At 48.9% G+C, this 20,721-nt stretch overlaps 1 protein-coding gene across 2 annotated transcripts in view; it reads right to left on the minus strand.

Moving 5' to 3' along the window:
• The window catches only part of IGF2BP3 (insulin like growth factor 2 mRNA binding protein 3), a 1,445,925-nt gene that overhangs the window by 743,823 nt on the left and 681,381 nt on the right, over positions 1–20,721 (minus strand). For both annotated transcript variants that reach the window (XM_069648320.1, XM_069648321.1), the window contains one exon: positions 6,668–6,802. In XM_069648320.1, coding sequence (XP_069504421.1) covers positions 6,668–6,802 — 135 coding nt within the window. The remainder of the gene's footprint in view (positions 1–6,667; positions 6,803–20,721) is intronic.

The raw sequence follows: 20,721 nt of genomic DNA on the forward strand, positions 1-20,721 counted from the left end.
TACACCCTGACACGAGGGAATACTCGTTCCTATCTGGGGCACATGCCTCATTATCAAGGCTGGACTACTTTTTTCTGCCAACATCTGAAATACACCTAGTAAGTGCAGCGCAATTCCTACCCAGGGGCATATCGGACCACTCCCGACTCATGATAGAAATCAACACTGATAGACCGACCCTCCCCCCCACCTACCTGGCGGCTGAACAGTTACTACCTGGGTTTCCCAGAACTGTTGGAGCATGTACAAAAAAAAACTACAGAATTGTACTTTGAAGTGAACTAACACTCTGTAGGCAGCCCAACAACTGTATGGGAAGCATATAAACCGGTATTAAGGGGGGAACTTATCTCTTGGATTGCGGCCCATAAGAAAAAACAAGCGAAATTAATCCAGGAAGCAGAATTGCGAGTGCAGAGGCAATCCATATATCCCAAGGCCAACCGGAATCTCTCTGGGCATTGCAACTAGCACAAAAACTGCAGAATATCGCCCTCGACAAAGCCAAACAGGCGCACGCAGCAATGCGGGCAAGAGTGTACGAAACTGGGGATAAAGCGGGCAAAATGCTGGCATGGCTGGAGAAGCGAGATGAAGGGCTCAGACATGTCAGAGCGATTAGGACACCGGGGGACACACTTAACCTCGGACGGGACATCGGAGGGGTTCGCCTCCTATTATAGGGAGCTCTACAAAGCACCGATCTCCCCCATTGATACCACAATCCTAGCGGAAGTTACCCTTTCCCTCTCTAACACCCGAACAAACTGCCCTCCTAGACACGAATATCACGGAGGACGAATTGTCCGTAGCGATAGCGGACCTCCAACCTGGGAAAACCCCGGGGCCCAACGGCTTCCCGGTAGAGGTGTGGAAAAAAATGGGTACAAACATAATTACACCACATCTATTAAAAATGTATGAAACTTCCCACAGCGAGGGATTCCTCCCACGAGATCTGAGACAAGCCACTATAGTGGTAATACCCAAAGTCTACCGCCAACAGGGCTAGTGGACCCTGAATGGTGGGCGCATTTTCTATCGCCGTATGTAATCGATAGATGTTCATGCGCGTGGATCTTTGTGGCATGAACCCACAAGATGGAAACAAGTGTGTATTTGCAGTCTTTCTAGAAAAGCTTGCCTTAGTCCGAAATCAAACTAATTCCCCCCCCCCCTTCCCATAAAAGCAAGAACATGCTGTCTCACATCAGAGACCTTGAAAGTGCTGTAAGACAATGCAGATGCCATTCAGATGAAGGTGTCATGAGTTTGATGCAGGTCCCAATGTGAATGCTATCGGCGGTAAAGACAGAGTGAGAAGGCAGTTAGTCATGTGCTCAGAGTAGTTAAACCCTGTGCACATGGAGTATGGTCATATACATGGCTGGTTCTGTTGCGAAATCAGACGGGCAAAGACTAGCAGCTTTGAATCCCAGTTGTAAAAAAGCAGGTCTCAACAATATTTACAAGACAAGGTTGTAAGAAAAGCTTAGACTGCTGCTAAAGAAGCTGCTTTTCTTGCTCTCAGGCCCTAATCCGCTTTCCAGAAACGGATCCAAAAAAAAAACCTGTGTCATGTGGAGTGTTGATGCCTGAATGTCAGAATGCATGGATGAGGGTTCCAGGCCAGGGTGATGCAGCCGGTGTGGATTGTCCTACTAGTAACATATTTGCAACTTAAGTAACTGCTTGTAAAATATCAGAAGAGCTGGTAATAAACCTTACAAGTCTACCTAAGAAGGCTGGAGGCTGCTTCTTTACATATTATTTTAGGCATTCCCAAGAAGGCCGCTTGGTTACACCAAAGGTGCCAATACCTTATTTTTGAAAATCTGCAGAATGGGGTTGCACATGTGGCAAAAGGGGAATGGTTGCTGCCATCACAAAAAATTGACATGCCCCATTTGTCCCCAGTAGAGCAAGCTATGTGCTGTTTGAGGAAACCTTTGGAAAGCAGTAAATCCTGGTGCTGTAGCACATCCCACCCCACGGGGACCTTTTGTAACTACCCAACTTCATTTCAAACAGATGCCAAAATGATGTGGTCTGGCGTTTGTACCCATCATGGTCGATATTTTTTCAAAATGTGTGAAAGCTTTCCCCTATAGGATGGCTGATGCAGAGTTTAGAAAACATTGATGTGGGATTTCGTACCAAGATTACAAATACCTGTGGCCATGAACTATGGATTGACAGACCCACTTCATAGGAAAGTTGGTGAATGGACTTTGTTCTTAGTTACAAATTTAGCGAAGTGTTACTGCCCACAGCAACCTCAATCTAAGGAAGGTGGGTCGACCAAATGGAATTGTATACAAGATGAGCAAAATCTCCACAGAAACCAACCTTAAATGGCCAGACGCTCCCCATTGGCCCTCATGAGTACGCGAATAATGGTCAACAGATAACAGGTTTAACTCCAACATGAAATATGTGGAGTCCAATGCGCCTTCCTACATCGCCACCATTTACTATTGAAAATCGCCAATGAAGTGCATCAGCTCTAGTTACTCATAGGTCAAAGAAAAACTTACAAGAGTATCAGAGCAAGCCTGTCAAGCCTTGGAGGTATTCGCTCGGAAAGTCATTGTCTTCTGACCACTGGAACGGCTGTGAAGTGTCAAGTTCTGCCTTCCTGGATGCATTTCGTATCTGTTTTAGAACGTGTGAACATGCCTCTATACATTATTTAGAGACACCAAGATGGGTATTGTGATGAAGTCATCACCGATTTCCTGGCGGTGACCACCACGTGGTTAGGGGACGCCATTGCTACCGGATCCTGACCCTGTGGGTGGCTATGAGGGAGGAAGACACAGGGAGACACAACCTGCAGAGAGGTCATGGCTTCATCTGGTGAGTCATGGCACCCCCCATTGTCTTATGAAAATAACCCTCCCATATCAAATAATTTAATGGCCTGTTCTGCTCCCACTCTTTCTCCCATGAACAGGGAAAAAAAAAAAAAAAAGCCCTTTCCAAATCCACCTACCATTTACCCAAGAATCATTTTCCATTTAAGACTTCTGAAAACATCTATTTAACACTTCCAAACCAATTCTAAAACCCTGACTTCATGTCCCAGAATGGCCAACGTACTGAGCCGAAGAAGAAAACGAATCGAGCAATACAGAAAGAGAAAAGCCCCAAGTTCAGTGAGCATTCTAGTGTTTACTCACAGCCACCTGTGCCCAGGACATTTAAAAGGGAAGCAGAACATTAATATCTGCTGGTGGGAGAGAATGGCGGCTCTCCGTGAGGCTGAGGAGATCGCAGTGCGAGAACCGGCATGGTGGAGCCAGGAGGATCAGCAAAGGAGAAGGCTGCAGATTAAGGACGACACGCTGTGAGGGCGCCAGGCATTAGCAAGGGACTCCTGGGCGTTCGCAGGTGATCAAGAGCAGTGCCTACCTTACTGGTGCCAAGAGAAGCAGATGCTGGAAGTGGTAGCTGCAAGAACTGAAGAAAAGCAGCAGAGGCAGTCACAAGATGGAAACAGATGAAAGTGCTTTTCTGGTTAACTGCAGGAGCATACAATGTCGCCAATGAACACCGATGAGTCTTCCTAGAGGCCGTGTGGGACCCCGGAGCATGTCGCCCAGTATGCCGAAAGACAGCATGAATTCAAAAATCAATGAGAGAGAAATAATGTATTTGATATAAAAAGGGAACCAAATTGCAAATTAAGGCCCTAGAAGATAAATGCAAATTGTGCGAATGAAGGGAAACCCAAGACCAAAACATATATCCGGAAGATCCATTTGCAAACAAAGTGCATGTGCGATGATGGAAAAGGGCAGGAAGCCCATGTAAACATAAGTCTTGGCAGGAGAGTACACCAGGCAACCATCACAAGAGTGTGAACATAAGCAGTCCTGAACATAACCAGTCCTGGTAGGCGAGTATACCAGGCAAACAGAACTGTTTTGTAAGAGTAAAGAACAGTGTTTTGACAAAGGGGTCCTGAGAATAACAAGGAAAGGATTGTATGAACCAGATGTTCAAGAGACATACAATTACAAAGTCAAGTCACGGTTTTTACATCAACATTGATGTGAGCCAAGAAAGGCAAAAGGAACTGTTGAAAGTAAATCTGCACAGGATCAAGAGGAATCCAGGGCAAGGGAGCCTTCTGGAGCAAGGACCCATATACCTGCATAATGTTGAAAGCCAAAGCCAGTTTTCTTCTTTTTGTCTCTGAGGTGCATTCCCGACTCCTCACACAGTACATTTGCAAAGGAGTCAACCAAACAGTCACAGTTGTGCATGAAGAATACAAATTCAAAGACTAATTGGGAAAGAAGACCTTTGACAAAAACAATCCAAAGCATCAAGGGCAGTAATTTGTTAACACAGCGGACAGAAAATGGAGAGGGGACAGCAGTTAACTGGTTCCTGGCCGACCGGAAGGTTTGAAAAACCAGGAATAAATGGTGACAGTTGGTAACTCCATTCATTTGGGTTAGGTTCAGCGCACAAGGGGACGCTGCGTGTATAGTCCATTCTAGAATCTTTGAAGTGACCGCACATTTTTGAAATGCTTCCGGGACTGTCTGCCGGTTCAGGCATATCCCAACCAGTATGGGAAGGAGTATGACAGGAATAATGCTTCTCATATTTTAACCTTTGCACAGAAAAAGCTTTTACTCCCCTTGAGGCTTATTAAGGGAGGGACTATAAAGAAGAAGTTTTAGGCTGAGTGTATTTCTTGATACCTCAATTAAGCGGGATCTTGTTTCTGGAGACGGCTCAAAGTTCTATGCACAATCAATCTCAAAAATCAACACTAATTGGATCAGCACACAGTGGGCTTTGTGCAGTGCTGGCGCATTCAGGCCGAAGGATGATCCTTGCAGCTCCACCTAGGCAAAGCGGCAGTAGAAGAAACAGACTGTCTCATGCCGCTATAAACCCCTTGTGAACACCGCAAACTAGTCCCATTTAAAGGTTTCCAGTTGTCCTGGTTTGTAGATACAATTATTTTTCAGCTTAGTCCTTGGATGAACACAGAAAAAAAAAACATGTTGATCATGAAGCTAAGACTATACCCTAAAGCAACCGGAGATGGGACTATCTGATCAGACCAGGTGATAGTAAGTCAACAGTATCTTGGAAATCGGGGACTACGCCAAAATGTCCTAAGCATCAGGTAATGCATACAAACACACCGTTTCATCACTCCTACACCCACAGAAAAATGGTAACCATATATGTGCATTAACATTTCTCAAACGCTGAAAAAAAAAAGCCAAAACTCAGCTGTGTCACATGCAGGGCTTGAGAGACAGTTCTTTAAACCTAGTAGATTTGCAAGAGTGGAGGGGGCGAGTCTGGTATAGGAGAGAGGGTGCATCAGCATCCAGGGAAAGTAGCCCACGTGAAGCAAAAAAAACACCTCACATTTGAACCAAAAACCAACAATTACAATTTCATTCCAAAAGAATTTGGCCATATTTTTACACCGATTTAAGAAGGCCATTTGCTCTCTCTCAACCGAATATGAGCGATGTACGCAGATAAATGTTTTAACCACGTATATTGTGGTGATCTACATTAGGTCATCACACTTTAAAATCAGGAGTTAATTGCAAATGCAGCTCCTTAAGGAAGCAAAGCTGATATGCAAGGCTAGCCAACGGCACCCACAAAACTCCATGCTCAGGAATGCGTGAAAATTTGTTTTATAATTAATCAAATTTGCTGGTGTTCTAGAGATATTTGGCTCCCCAGAGTCTGAAACGTTTTTGTTTTCAGCCATACGACCATTTTGTTAGAAGTTTAAGGGGCTTCAGCTCTTCTAAAAAGACTGATGGCTAAAGAACCACCCCTATAGCACATAACGGGCATCAGTGTGCGGGGAGAGTTAGAGTGGTGAAACCCTGGTGTAGGCAATGGAACCCATTTTCCTTTTTGCAAAACTGAGATGCTGCCCCTCCCAATGAAGTGATGTACAAAAGAGAAGCAGACAGTTGTTGCAAGTAGGGTGCAAAGGTAACAGGTGAGCTAGGAAGGGTAGTGCATTGCAGTAAAAGGCCAGTTTCTTTGTTGTCATTCCTGCATGTCTTCATTTCCAGTCTGGCAATGTTATGTCTTTTGGTGGTGCGCTGGCCTCCAGAAATGGTGCAAATCTCAGCAAATTATAATAGTGGTTTGGTTGGGACTGCCTTGGTGATGCAGGCAGTCTTGAATAAATGTTACCAGTGAAGCTACTACCCAATTTTAAGCATCTGTGCTGGCTTAGTGAAAATTCTAATTGAGGAAGAGATTATGAGTAAAGTGGTGAGCAAATGTCATATCTGCAGCAATACCCACTTTGCCTAATGGGATGGGTGCAATGCTCAATGGTAGAAATCTACCAACATTAATACTTTTCTTCCCCCAAGGGCTACAGGAAGAAGAGATGGGCGCAGACAGATTAATTCACTGGATACTCATGATGTTATGAGGTGGGCTGAGAGCAAGGGACCCTAGTGCCAACACAGGTCCTTTCAATGCAAGGCCACTTAGAGGATGTGGGATTTGTGCTTTCCACTCAGAAAAGTGTGCAGCACGTTGGACTTGAGTAGATAAACACACAAATAGCATTAAAGAAAATGACTTATTGTAGGTTTGACCATGCTTTGAAAAGCCAATTGAAGTTCCTTAAAGAAATATATTTACTTACAACTTGGTATCTTGGGCTTCCTTTTGCATGATTTCCATAATTATTTTGCAAGCTGCTGAGCAACCTTCAGGAGTTGAATGTAAGGTAATTGGTTTCTCCGCTGCACCTGCATTTTCCTTCCGATGAATATCAATTCTAGAAAAAGAAAACACCATTGTTTGTAATAAAGATTTCATCCTTTAACGTCTTGAAACCACAGTGGTAAAAGTAAAAATTAGTGTATGCAAACAAAATCAGGACAAGCAAAAAATAAAGCCATCCGAAAATATTCTTTAAGATTAGCTAAATTGTAAATTGCCCCAACTCTGAAATTTAAAGAAAATTTGCCTAAATTAGGTACGACTGTGCACATGGACCCCTTTTCTACATACTTGGACACACACCGCCATAATGTATCATGTAGCTTTGCCCACCAGTCATTTAACATCCCCTTCAGGCTGGGCATGGAGATAGCTGTGTTTCAGCGGGATCTGAAGATTGGGCCGTATGAAGAAAAAGGGACTGTGGACCATGTTTAAAGTAGCCACCATTGTGTCCGATTTCTTCTTAGTCTTAAATCCCATCTTATGCAGATTACAAAATTGAAGTTCGTGGGGGCTATTTAGCTCCTGCTTGCGGTCCAGAAGAACCTGGTTAGCTTGACACCAACAGCTACCAGGAGCTATACCTTTGGGTTTGCAGGCCAACTGATGCCGAACACATGCACTTACGAGAATTTAACTGTGCGTTTGAGACAATCTATAAATATCCATACAAATCTGTACGACATGGTCATACACAAATGGACAAAATGATATATTTTCTGCAAATTTAACTTCAACATAAGAAGCACACTATGTACTGATGAACCCAAAGGAGTCTCGGATTTCCCTGGCGGTGACCATGTGGCCAGAGGTCTGCAGCCACTACCTGATCCTGACTCTGGAGCGGTTATATGAAGGAGGATCACATGGGAGGAGACAACTACCAGGGAGATGTTGAGCCTTTATTGGATAGGTCACAGTATTCCCACCGTTCCTATGAAGAAGCCCATCTAAAACCAGAGTTCTTGATGGCCTATTGTCATTCTAGTAAGGCCCCCCAACTTTGATCCAAACACCGACAACTCGCACATAACATCTTTAGTTTCCAATGTGCCTTGATGTGAAATCCATGCTTTACAAGTCCGAATCTGATATGATATGGCATTTATAACGTGCCTATACACATGTTTTTCAAAGCGCAACAAGGCAAGGGAGGGGGAACAGAGTGAAGACGGGCAACAATCTTACTAGGCCAGGTGACATTGAGATCGCGCAGGGGAGGGTGGGGAAGTGAAAGTACAGGGCGGGGGCAGGGCAAAATAAAGGATAAACAGTAAAAAATAAATAGAATGAATAAAAACAGTAGGTAAAAGTGCGGCCAGCTAGTGGCAAGTACAGGGTAAGTGCAGACATCAAGTGTCAAGAGCTGGTAGGGACTGTAGGGATACAGAAACAGCCACCAAGTGTAGGGGTTGCCCGGGAGGCAGTGCAGGTGTGCAGCTGGTGGGCGAGGGGACCTGGGCCCAAGATCAGAGGGTAGCCAAGTGACCAGTGCAGTTTCAGTCAGGAGTTCAGCAGGGGAAAGGAGGAGAGACCGCAGGTGCAAAGTGGAAGGTCTTGAGGTGCTTTCGGAACCAGAGATGGTTCTCAAGTTTCAGGGAGGCTGTTCCAGAGAAAGATCTATCACCAACTCTTTGCTTGAAGAAGCGACTGACCCTGAGGGAGTTGGAGGCAGATGATCGAAGAGCTTGAGAAGGAAGATACTTAGGAAGCGAGAGTGAGGTATTGAGGCCCTGTGGCCTTGTGAACAATGCAGAGGGTACCCTTACATCGCGTCCCCTTTCCTCCATACTGCATGGGCGTCCCTTCCTAGGGACGGAGACTGACCATTTTTCACTAGAAAAAACATTCCCCTTTAAATTTAAAGGTGAACGGGGTGCGTCCCAGAGAGCATGAGCTACCCTGACTCTGCTCACTGATTCCACTCCGTCCCCTTTTCCGCATCGACAGGAATGGGCCGATTTCACCAGCACTCCTGGGTTTGGCTTCAGCCTTGTAACACCACACGCTCTTCCCCCAAATTATTTTTTTGTCATTCAAGTACTCTGTCCTCCGGTGTTACGCTCCTCCCCGGCGCATGTTGACTTCAGCGTGCTTCAGCAGGTGTCCAGCCTGTTAGGGGCTCTTACATACGTATGACCACCCCCCCCCACGCTCTTAGCCTCTGCTGCCTTGGCCCTGACAACGGCTGCCAAGGTTGTACCGCGTGCGATGCACCGATTCCACACGCACTGAAGAACAGGCTAGATGGGTGGAGGGAGCACTTCGAAAGGTCGCCTCCAGAGGACTTGAACTTAGTCAAGCAGAGATCGAGGCCCAAATGAGGGCCGCTATTTTCCAATCGCACCCCGTAAGGGCGACTCCATCCCAATGAAACGCCCAAGCGGAGGAACCTCTCAGGGTCTGGTACCAGCACACGCACCAAGGCCAGTCCAGCCCCTAGCCCCACGGCCGAAGGGTCGTCAGATCCTTACGAAATCAGTGCTGAGAGACTGCAAGGTTGTTTTTCCGGGTGTGCACCAGAATAGCAAAGCCTTAGTATCGGCTCAATATCAGAGGGGGCGCCTACACGCAGCACTATCAGCGACAATGCAAAGGGTAATACGCCTTCCAGGCCTAGACCAAGGTGTCGGGTAGGCCTCATGCTCCACTACCAAGAGTCTTGAAGGAGGCTGGGCCCAGGGATCCAAGCACCACGGCTTTGGCACGTGATAGGCAGCTCAAAGAAAATGGCCGCTGTGCCAGACACATGCCCGCCCAATCCGAAGCCACTCCTAGGAACAGAGCAGGCAGGCGAACAAGTTTCAAGGTGGGACTTGTGTCAGCCAGGTATGTGGCCTACGGTTTATCCATCAGCAGCGCAGGGCAGGTTTCCCCTGCAACCTAGACAGTGTGCTCCGGCCCCAGCAGACCCCAGCCACTCCGTCACCATTTCCTGCCACCTCTTCTGCCTCCGACGACAGATTGTTCAAAAGGTTCCTGTAACTGATGTGAACCCCCCCAGATGGGGGCCATCCTACGGGATGCAGTCAGGGACCCCCGGTCACTCCACGGGCACCCATAGTCATTTCTCCCATTGGTCCGGCACTGCAGGCAGTCTCCGCTGGCCCCGCCAGCTCCTTCAATTCCGGCTCCCCAGCCTGTCACAGCTCAGGCGGTCCAGCAGCAGGCTCCGGTCTCCATGCCCGGGCCCACGGTGCCCAGCACCCGTCCTGCCGCTCCAGATAAGCCAGACACACTGGTGTATACAGACGAGGAAGAGGACCCTGACACGCCGTAATCAGTCAAGGCCTTCCACGACAGGCTTGCAGGTTTGGCAGAATATCTGGGCCTTCCTCAACCCGATGTAGAGCAGCCCAAAGAGGGGGTCTTTGTAGAAGTCCTCACCCTAAGACCCCCCTACCAAGAAGGGTATCCCGGTGCAGAAGGAAGTCGTTGCTCTGACCAAAAAGAGATGGCTCAAGCCACACTCGGCCCAACCTGTCAATCGGCGCCTCAATGCCAAGTATAGACAGATGGAAGGGGGATGCACTCTTGTGATCAATGCACTCCCAGCCGTATTCTTTGGTGATCGCTGCAGCACCATTCTACTCTAAGCCTCAGTCGTCCTAGACCACCTCATCCTCTGCGCTGCTAGGCAAGGAGACGACCTTTGAGGCATACAGGAAGAAGCTGTACTCCAACACCTCCGGCACCTGCGTCAGGCCAAAGCAGAAGCCATGCTGGCAGCCGCTAACCAGGGGCTGTGGCGGGAAATGGACTTCCTTCCGGAACTTCCAGTGCAGAGCCATGCACGCTTCAAGGCAGGTCTAGGAGAATCCAGACTGGTAGCACAAGACATTATGGAGTCCACCGTAACCTACATCAATGCCTTTTGCCGCGCCATCTGCATCGCCAAGGACGCAAGAAGGACAGCCTGGCTTTGGGCTATTAAGAGGCCATGATCGCATATTGGACCTTCCGTTCGAGGGTAGTGACCTCTTCCACTCTATCACTGACGAGGAAATAGATAAGAACAGCAAACAGCTCGCAAATTGCAAAGTCTATCTATCCTGACTAAGGCCATGCCCCAGGCGTACACCCAGTCGCATGAGCGCTCCAACAAGAGGTGGGCGTTTGGCGGGTACCGGGGATTCCAGGCACGGAGGTTGTGACAACCTGACCGCTTGCCAAGTCAATACGAGGGCAAGCAGCAAAAAGAAGGGGGGTGGAGGGTGAGCAAGGGCTTCTTCCAGTCCCCCTCAGGAGAAGCCTCAGACCGTAAAAAGGCAGGACTCATCCCTATGGGTCCACGTGTCTGCAGTGGGTGGCAGACTTGCCTCTCACGTGCATTTCAGGTTTGCGGAGCCCTGAATCCTCTCTGTAGTATCCAAGGGGTACTGCCTACCGATACCTCCCTCCTCCCCCCCACAGATTGCGGCGGCAACTCTGTTGACGAAGTACCGGTCATTCGTTGAGAGCCAAGCAGTGGAAGTACCACCGGCCTCCCAGAGATGATTAGGCTTCTATTCCAGGATTTGTGCCATACAAAAGAACCAGGCTGGCCTGGGTTGTGTTGGACCCATCCACCCTCAACCTCCCCCTCTTCAGAAATTCAAAATGGTTACGCTAGCACTCATTGCGGAGATACTAGACAGGGGAGACTGGATGTGCTCCCTGGATCTGAAGGATGCCTACATACACGTCCTGATTTGGCAGCCTCATCACTCCTTCCTACGCTTCAGGATCATAGGCTGTCATTTCCAGTACAAGGTGCTACCCTTTGGCCTCAACTCAGCCTCCAGGGTATTTACCAGACTCAAAAGCAGTGGAAGCCCTCCTGAGGGCCACCACGTCTACCCGTACCTGGACGACTGGCTCGTCAGGGCGAGATTCCTGGAGGGGGGTTACCCACACTTCCTCCACGCTTATGAGCACACTCCACAACCTGGGGTTTACTATAAACCTCAAGAAGTCTCCGCTGCAGCCCACGCAGAGCCTCACCTTCCTGGGCCTCACTCCGAGAAGTATTTTCCCTCGGAGGACAAGATTATGGCCACTACCAATTCCTTACCAGAGCAGTGACCTCGGCTTGGTAGTAACACCTACTGGGGGTATCTGGTCTTTGCATCAAATGCCTCATCATTGAAGACATTTGCATTGAGGCATTTGCATAGAAAAAAAATGCATCAAATGCATTTTTTTTTGGTGGTAAAGGGTTAATTTGTATTGTGGTGGGTTTTAAAAGTTAACAAACGGGGGTTGGCGGAGTTCTTCCCCCCCCCCCCCCACCCGCAAAAAAAAAATGCATTTGATGCTTATATTTTCGATGCTAATGCTTTAGATGGAAAGGTATTAGATGTAAAGAATTTGATGCAAGGACTATAAACCCCTACTGGGTATCATGGCAGTGTTCCTCCTGGTCGTGCCACACACGAGGATCCGGATGAGGAGATTAAAGATGCACTTTGCAGCCTCATGGAAGCGTTTTGGGTAATAAATTCTGGGCCGTTTTACGCAAGTCCGACCTTTGCGGATTCCCATGGGTGTCCTCTTTTCGGAAATGCATCGGGTTCTCCGTTTTCCTTGGTGGCTTTAACACCCTAGGCCCATATCTGTATGGTGTGCGCTTCAGCAAAATTCCTCAAATTCTGCTGTCCGAAAAGACTTGGGATTAGCCTATTTTAGGCTTTCCCCTTTGCGCCCAGGTAGGTGCACTCACACATGTGATTTACCGTTTGTCAGGACACCTGTGGAAACGGAGGACGGTAGGCCATGTGTTGTTGGCGTTTCGGTGGGTGACCAGAGTGAAATGTGCGGAAATTGTGTTTTCTCCCCCAAATTTGGACTTTGCCAGGGGTTCTGGGTAATAAATTCTGGGGCGATTTGCACAAGTCAGACCTCTGTGGATTCTCACGGGTGTCCTCTTTTGGGAAATGCATGAGGTTCCCGGTTTTCCTTGCTGGCTTCAACACCCTAGGCCCAAATCTGTAGGTTGTCTCCCCAAACCATTTGGGGGTTACAAGTGGTTTAGCCTTTTTCCTTTTGCGTCTAGGTAGGTGCACCCACACATGAGGTGCCTTTTTCATCGGGACACCTGTGGAACGTGGGAAGGTAGGCCATGTGTTGGTGGCGTGTTTCGGTGAGTGGCCAGAGTGAAATGTCTGAGAAGGGAATAGTTTCTTACCTGTAACTCCATTTCTCCAGCATTGGTATCTTTCATGGATTCACATGCTTAGAATATTCCCCGTCGACAGACTGGGAACCCTCGGTACACTTATAAAGTCGTTTCCCATAGGAAAACGTTCAACACTTTTGTTTCCGATATATGTCGTTTTGGGCCCAGGCACGCATGCCCCACTAGGACGTAGTGGTATAAATGCCCCGCCCCCGCGGCTCCCTTCAGATTTCAACCCCTCCAAAGCAGAATGGGGTGAAGCCTAGATATAAAAGACGATTGCATTCCGGGGAGGCCGGCGGGCGCATGTGAATCTATGTAAGATACCAATGCTGGAGAAATGGAGTTACAGGTAAGAAACTATTCCCTTCTCCAGCATTGGATCTTTAATGGATTCACATGCTTAGAATAGAATGCCCAGCAGTGATCCTGAAAAAGAGGTGTGAATGCAATCCAGTAACCTCCCAAGCATATGTATAGCGAACCACGCTTACATAGGATGCCCATTGAAAATGTGCAACAGTACATGCACAGATCAATACCTATATACACAAATATATATACATCCTTATATACATCCATATATACATATGTCAAAATAAGCACAGACCCTTCTTGAAAAGGGCTTACCTTATTGAAACAGATGGCGCAAGACTGCTCTTCCCATTTGTATTTCGTCCGCATGCTGCCGTTCGAGGCAGTAGTGGCGGGTAAATGTGTGAGGCACTGACCATGCCGCCGCCTGGCAAATGTGTCAGCGGGATTCCTGCCCACAACGCCGTCGACGAAGTTGCCCTTGTGGAATGAGCTCTCGGACGTCCTTGTAGCGGTTTTCCCTGCTTTTGAATGACAGAAGGCAATCGTCGACGAGACCCATCGGGCCAGTCCCTGCTTTGAAATTGCTTTTCCTTTTGCTGAAGGACCATATGCAGCGAAGAGTTGTTGCGTAGATCTAAGTTGCTGAGTCCGATGAAGGTAACATTTTAGAGCTCTCTTGACGTCCAAGGTATGTAGGACTTTTTCCGCAGCCGAGGGGGGGAGGGTCGCAAAAAAGGTGGGCAGGACAATGGACGAGTGTTAGGGTGAATTCTCTGTTTAGGCTGAGTTTCCTAACCTAGTGAGTCCCCCCAGCAGCTTTGCTGGATTTTTGGGGTTTTATTTTTTTCTCCTGCCAAGAGAGACTCTTTTACCCTCACTCTTGGGCATGATTTGAGTGCGTTTCTTTGAATCTAGATGTGTTTAATGGGCTATGGGGTCTTTTACTCCATAGGGCTTCATGTGTTTTTGTGATGTGTGTTACACAGCACCCTCAGTGCAGTGACACAGGGGTGTCATAGTGACCCCCCAGTATAGACTCCATACCCTGGGACTGACTACTGTCTCCCACGGCATGTAAAGTCACCATTGACTTTACTAGTCTTAAATTCTGAACAGAACCAGTACAAACCATCATATTGTGGACGTACTGGCTGGGGCAATTCAATTGCCCCGGGGTCTGTTAGTCGGGGGCACGTCTCTGTCCCCCCTGATCGAGTTTTGGCTGGTGGCAGTGGATACTACTTTTTATATTCAACCGCAAATATTTTCCTATGGGATTTCCCATGGTTTTAGGCTACTATCTTTATTTAATTATTTACGGTAGCCTCGAACATACCGCCGGTTTATTTAATTAATATTAATTCTCCGGTTGGTATTTTTTGCCAAAACTTGATTCTAAAATGGCGTTTGTGTTCCCTTCTGTGACTCCAAACCAAGTCGAGCCCTTTGTTCCACTTTTTGGCAGGCTTCTCCACAGAAGCCCTCCACAGTGGTGCCACTATATCTGGGGTACTTAGGAGGGGTGGAGGGGAATTTAGGCACCCTGGACTGAGTTGCCTAGGCAACTCAAGTCGCACTCCGTCCTAATTGGCCCAAGTGGTGAGCTGGCCGGCTCACCACTTAGCATGTTTGAGTGACAGCTAGGCTGAGTGATAGGGGGTTTGCTGCATAAAAGCAGGGCTTTGGGGACTGAAACTTCAGAAGTCGCCACAGGACCTAAGAATCTGATGAGGGAGAAGCTGAGCCGACCTGCCACGACACCACTACCGGTGGAGCCCTGCTGGACCGTCTCACCACTTTTCCCAACGACAGAGGAGATCTCCCGCCGGAGAGTCTTCTTCCTTTAACTGGTGGGTATAACCAGTTTCACCGTCTTTTCGCTTTCCCGACGTATCTCGTGGCCGCCTTGCCCGTGCCAAGCACCCCGGCAACCGGGATACCACGTTTTACCACGACCGCGAGACAAAGGTACCACCTTTAACCGGAAAACTCCAAGGCTGATTTCTGCCCTGGTAGTGCAACGACCTTCATCTTTCCTCCAAGTCGAGATCTTCTCTTCCCCTGGACGACGACGCAACTTGCACCCACTACCAGGAACAACTGCCACCGCTGGAGGATCCTTCCCACTTAAGGTACCGTGTCCCGCCTGGCTTCACTTGCTACCGACTGTACGGGGTAGATTTAGCCCCCGGCTTTCGAACCCGGGTTAGCCTGGGACACCGTGGCTAAACTTTTCTAAGCCTCTCTAAACTCTGAACCCTCTGCAAGACTTTAAGCCTAGTGTAACTGTGATCTTGGGCGCATTTGTGCTCTGCTCTCTCTAAGAGTGGGCCCAGCCTTTGGACTTTGGCTCACCAGTGACTTTTCGCTCTCTGCCTTGCTAACAGTGTTCTTGAATCGTAGAGTGGTGTACCTCTTCATATTCTGTCTTTTTCCCTCCCTTTTTCACAAACTTATTAGAGTGCAATCTAGTTATGCGCTCACCTCTGTATGAAAATAAGTGGTGTTTTACTGTGATTTTTCTAATAGGGTAAAGTAACTGTGTGTAGGAGATGTTACAATAAGAGTGCTGGAGTGTTTCAACTGTGTTTTTAAATAAATAATTATATACTTTGATACCAAAGCTCTGGTCAGTGTTTGCTTGTATTATTGTATCTGAGTGCCTATTGAGTATACTTTGCATACTGCCTAACTTCTTGAGGGAAGTCTGACTGCTCAGCCACAGCTACCAGGTAAATCTGGGTGGTACAGACTGCTACCAAGTGGGTTTACTGCCAACACCTGTAGTCTTAAATCTGTTGCAGTGGTCATTAAGGGAACTGCACAGGTTTCTGCCTAACAATGAGTGCTTATGATAAGCCGTAGGAACTTTTGGAATGAAACGAGGATTCGTTGACAGAACCACTTTGTCCTAAAAAAAACCTTTAGGTACGGAGGGTCTATGACCAAAGCTTGCAACTCCGAGATCCGCCTAGCTGATGTTATAGCCATTAGAAAGGCCACTTTCCATGACAAGAACTTAATCGACAATGTGGCCATTGGTTCAAAGGGTGGTTTCATTAACCCTGCTAGCATCATATTCAGGCTCCACGTTGGTGGAAAACGTTTAACCGGAGGGAAGGTCCGGAACAAAACCCTCATGAAGGGTTTCACCAACCTGTCACTAAACAAGGGAGACGACTTACTTCTCCTCGTGAACCTAGAGATGGCTGCCAGGTGTACCGTTATTGATGAAAAAGATAATCCGCTCTTCGCTAGGTGTAGCAGATACGGCAGAAGCTCTTCCGGAGTAACCCTTAGAGGTTGCACTCCCGTCTGTCCTCGACACCATGTACAGAAACTTCTCCACTTACACGACTTGTTGGTGGAAGGGGCTCGCGCTGCTTGCAGGATCCTCCGACAGTCCGACGAAATGCTCAAGGCACCAAATTCTGAAAAGTCAGGAGCCAAGCTGTGAGATTGAGACTGTCTGGATTGTGATGCCACACTGTTCCCTCGTCCCGGGACAGGAGATTGGGAACCTTCGGGAACGTTCTTGGTTGATCCAGTGACAGGTGAAGCAGGTCGGAAAACCACGGCTGCCTCGGCCAACACGGTGCCACTAGGATGACCCGGCACCCGTACCTGCGTATCCACTGCAGAGTTCTCCGTATCAGAGGGAAGGCGTAGAGGAACTTGTCCGTCCATGGAAAGGAGAACGCTTCCCCCAGCGAGCCTTCCTGTGGCCACCTGCTGGCATACATTTCGCACTTCTTGTTCCTCTTTGTAGCGAAGAGATCCAGTGGAGGCCGTCCCCATTTCTCGAAGACTTTCGACAACTGAACACTATCTCCCATTCGTGAATTTGGTCCATATTTCTGTTGAGCGAGTCTTCTTGCTCGTTCTGTACCCCCGGAGGATGATGAGCTACGATGGATATATCTTGTTTCAGAGCCCAGTACCACACCTTCTGAGCCTCGGTGGAAAGGGTTCTGGATCGCGTGCCCCCTTGCTTCCTCAAGTAAAACATCGCCGTTGTGTTGTCTGTCAATACTCTCACTATGGACCCTCTGATGTGCGGCAGGAACGACTTCAGGGCCCTGCGCACTGCTCTCAGTTCCAGAACGTTGATGTGCAGGAGAGATTCCCTCCGAGACCAACGACCTTGCGTTTGTAGAGTGCCCATATGTGCTCCCCAGCCTGTCAGGGACGCGTCCGTCACTATGGTTAGCCGAAATTCCAGCTCCATTAGGGGTACCCCTCTGGATAGATTCTGGAAGCTTTTCCACCACTGAAGAGCTAGTAGGAGCTCGTCGATGGTCAGTTTGTCCGACCAGAGCCCTTGGGCCTGCGTCCATCGGTCCGCCAGAAACTCTTGCACCGGCCTCATGAACAGGCAGCAGTTGCCCCCCAGAGGAATGCAGGACGCCATAGTGCCCAGAATTGACATTTTCTCACTGACAGTCTCGTATTGATTTTCAGCTGACCTGCCAATCGATTGAGTTTGGTGATTCTGTCGAGGGATGGCTTCACTAACCCTGACTGGGTCTCAAACTGGGCGCCCAGGAACACCAAGCTTCTCGACGGCGTTAACAAGGATTTCTCCAAGTTTACCGCAAACCCCAGCCGTTGTAAGAGGTGCATGGTGGCCTGCAAACGTGTGAGAGTCAACATAGGGGACGACCCCCTCACCAACCAGTCGTCGAGATACAGGTATACATGATGGCCTTGCCTTCTCAGCCAGGCTGCCACCGGGGCCAAACATTTCCTTAACGTTCTGGGAGAGGATTTCAGCCCAAAGGGAAGTACTGTGAACTGGTAGTGAGTCTGCCCTACCACAAACCTTAGGAACTTTGTGTCGCTGACACATCGGTATGTGGATGTACGCGTCCTGCAGGTCCAGAGACGCCAGAAAGACCCCTTCTTGGACTGACTGGATCACTTCTTGGCGCGTGAGCATCTTGAATTTTAGGCTTTTCAACGATTTGTTTAGATTGCGCAGATCTAGAATGGGACGCCACTTTGTTTGGTTTTTTCACCACAAAGTATCGGGAATATACCCTTTGACTCCTCTTTGACGGAACCAATTCTATAGCACTTTTTGTAGCATAAGTGCTACTTCCTGCTGCAACACGCTCATATGGGGTTGAGCTAGAAACGCCGGTGGAATGTGCGGAGGGTTGCTTTTGAATTGCAGGGAATGTTCGTATCTTACAGTGTCCAACACCCATTGATCGGTTATTTGCTCCCATTCATTGATGTATCACGATACCCTGCCTCCCAGAACGTTCCGATGCCCGTCATTGCTGGTCCTTGGTCTGCTTATCCCTCGTCGACGAGTAACCTGTTCTCTTCTTGGGGGCCTGGTAGTCCCGGCGTCGTTTTGCCGCTTGAGAAGCTCGTCTGTATCCCTGAGAGGGGTATGCTGGCCTACTGAAGGATCTGTCTCTCGATGCCGAGAATTTGGAATTTCTCGATGCTCCCCTAAAGGGACGAAAAGACCGGAAACTTCGACCACTTTGGAGGGCCCCCAAGGAACGCGCCGTGTCCGAGTCCTCTTTCATGCCCTTCAGGGCCTCGTCTACCTTCTCACCGAACAGAAGGTCTCCCTCAAAAGGCATATCCAGCACCATGTATTGCATCTCTGGTCGGAAGTTGGTGCATTTCAGCCATGCCTGCCTTCGGAGAACCACACCGTTATTCACCTGCTTAAATCCCGATTCCGCGAGGTCCACCGCGATGTTTATGGCATGATTGGAGGCCTCTTTACCTTCTCTGACCAGTAACATCGACCGCCTTACGATGTTCTTCCGGAAGATGCTCCAGCATAGGAGCCAGTCGGTGCCACATCTTGTCGTATCTGGCTACTATGGCCAGGGAATTGGCCGCTTTCACTGTGGTAGTACCTACCGACAGCACTTTTTTGCCAAAGCATCTTGTCGTCTGGCATTACATTCCGGGAGAGTCGTGCACTTGTGCTGGGCCCTCGCCTTTCTCGCCGCCGCTGCCAACACCACTGAGTCAGGAGTTGGTTGGGAGGTGAGACACTTGGGGTAGAATCTGGAGCCTTACATTTTTTTCTCCAGACGGCCTTTTATCACTGGTTCCGAGAAAGGGTGGCGCAAGGTCTGTAGCCCGTCCTGCCACACATGATCCAAGATGGGTACTGAAAACAGCGACCTTCTCCTCTTTCCCATGTGGTCAAAAAGAAAAAAAACAGTCCTTTTTTCTCCTCTTCCTGGGTCAGGCCGAATTCTGTACAAGCCTTGGCCATCATGGTGTGAAATGACCCAATATCGTCCGGGGGAGACGGCTGAGCCGGGCTTCTCGGGGTTTCTAATTCTGCTTCGGACTCCCAAGTTGGATCCCTGGAGGGGGAGAGCGAGTCATCCGATAAGGCTCTACTGTCCGAGTCCGAATCCATCAGCTCGCCTTCCTCGCGGCATGGAGCCGAGAGGTCTGCACCCGCTGGCAATGCCGTGGGGGTTGACGCAGGTGGCCAAAAAGACGGCCCCGGGTCGTCGATGGCCGACCTAGCCGAGTTGCTTGAGGTAGTCTGTCGTCCAGTGTCTTCAGCAACGTTTGCAATGTGGATAAGACCTCGAGCGACAAGAGTGACTGCGGATTGAGTAGAGTGGTAGACCCCAGAATGCTCCCGGAGAGGGGCCTGGTAATCCCTCGTAACCCGAGGTCTGCAGGGCCAGCTACTCTCACATCCTCATCTCCCGAGGACACCGACAAGGCCTCTTGTTGCAGTAGTGCCTCTGGCAAAACTGGGTCGTAAACCTCTGGTCGCCAGGCCTCTTGCGGAATCTCCATCGACGAAGCAATAGGTGGACCCGTAGTCGACGTCGTTATTGCCTGCGGTCCAAGAACGGTTGAGGCCAATTGTGTCAGTGGCAGAGACGTGGTCGACGACTGCCCTGCCGTCAACGACGGCGGTCGCTGAGAGAGGCGGGCCATAAATACATGTTGCTGTATCCGGTGAAATTGAAAGTTTTTCATAAACACAGGACTTCATTTTTTGAGACTCCGGAGGACGCCATGGGATGGCTCGACGCGCAGGGATGCCACCAGGAGCCTGACGTTCGGACGGGAAGAGGAGATAAGTACTGCACAAGAAGGGCGCTACAAGATGGCGCAGAATAGGACTCTGGGACTTGATTATAGTCATTTGAGCGGCCTTAGGCAGAGAAGGCCAGACCGTTAAACAAGTTATGAGCACTGTGACTATTGCTGTTTTTTAGGGGAGCCTTGCAGAGCAGATCTCTTTACCCCATTTAGTAACCTTAGTTAAGTGGCCATTAGGGCGACTTCACCCTACTGAGCTCTGGGCATTGGTTGGTGCTTGCAGGGCTAGATGGGGGGTGCCTGAGTTCCATGGATGGAGCTGGGCAGCAGTTGCGGAGTGTGGTGTTGGGGAAGGGATGGGTGGAGGGTGGGGAGGGAAGTGGGGAGTTTGGGGTGTACATAGTTATGGGGAGTTCAAGTTTGTATATGAGGCTACAAGAAAGAGC

This window comes from Ambystoma mexicanum, chromosome 2q (assembly GCF_040938575.1).
Source record: "Ambystoma mexicanum isolate Mex_15411 chromosome 2q, UKY_AmexF1_1, whole genome shotgun sequence".
NCBI classification, from domain to species: Eukaryota; Metazoa; Chordata; class Amphibia; order Caudata; family Ambystomatidae; genus Ambystoma; species Ambystoma mexicanum.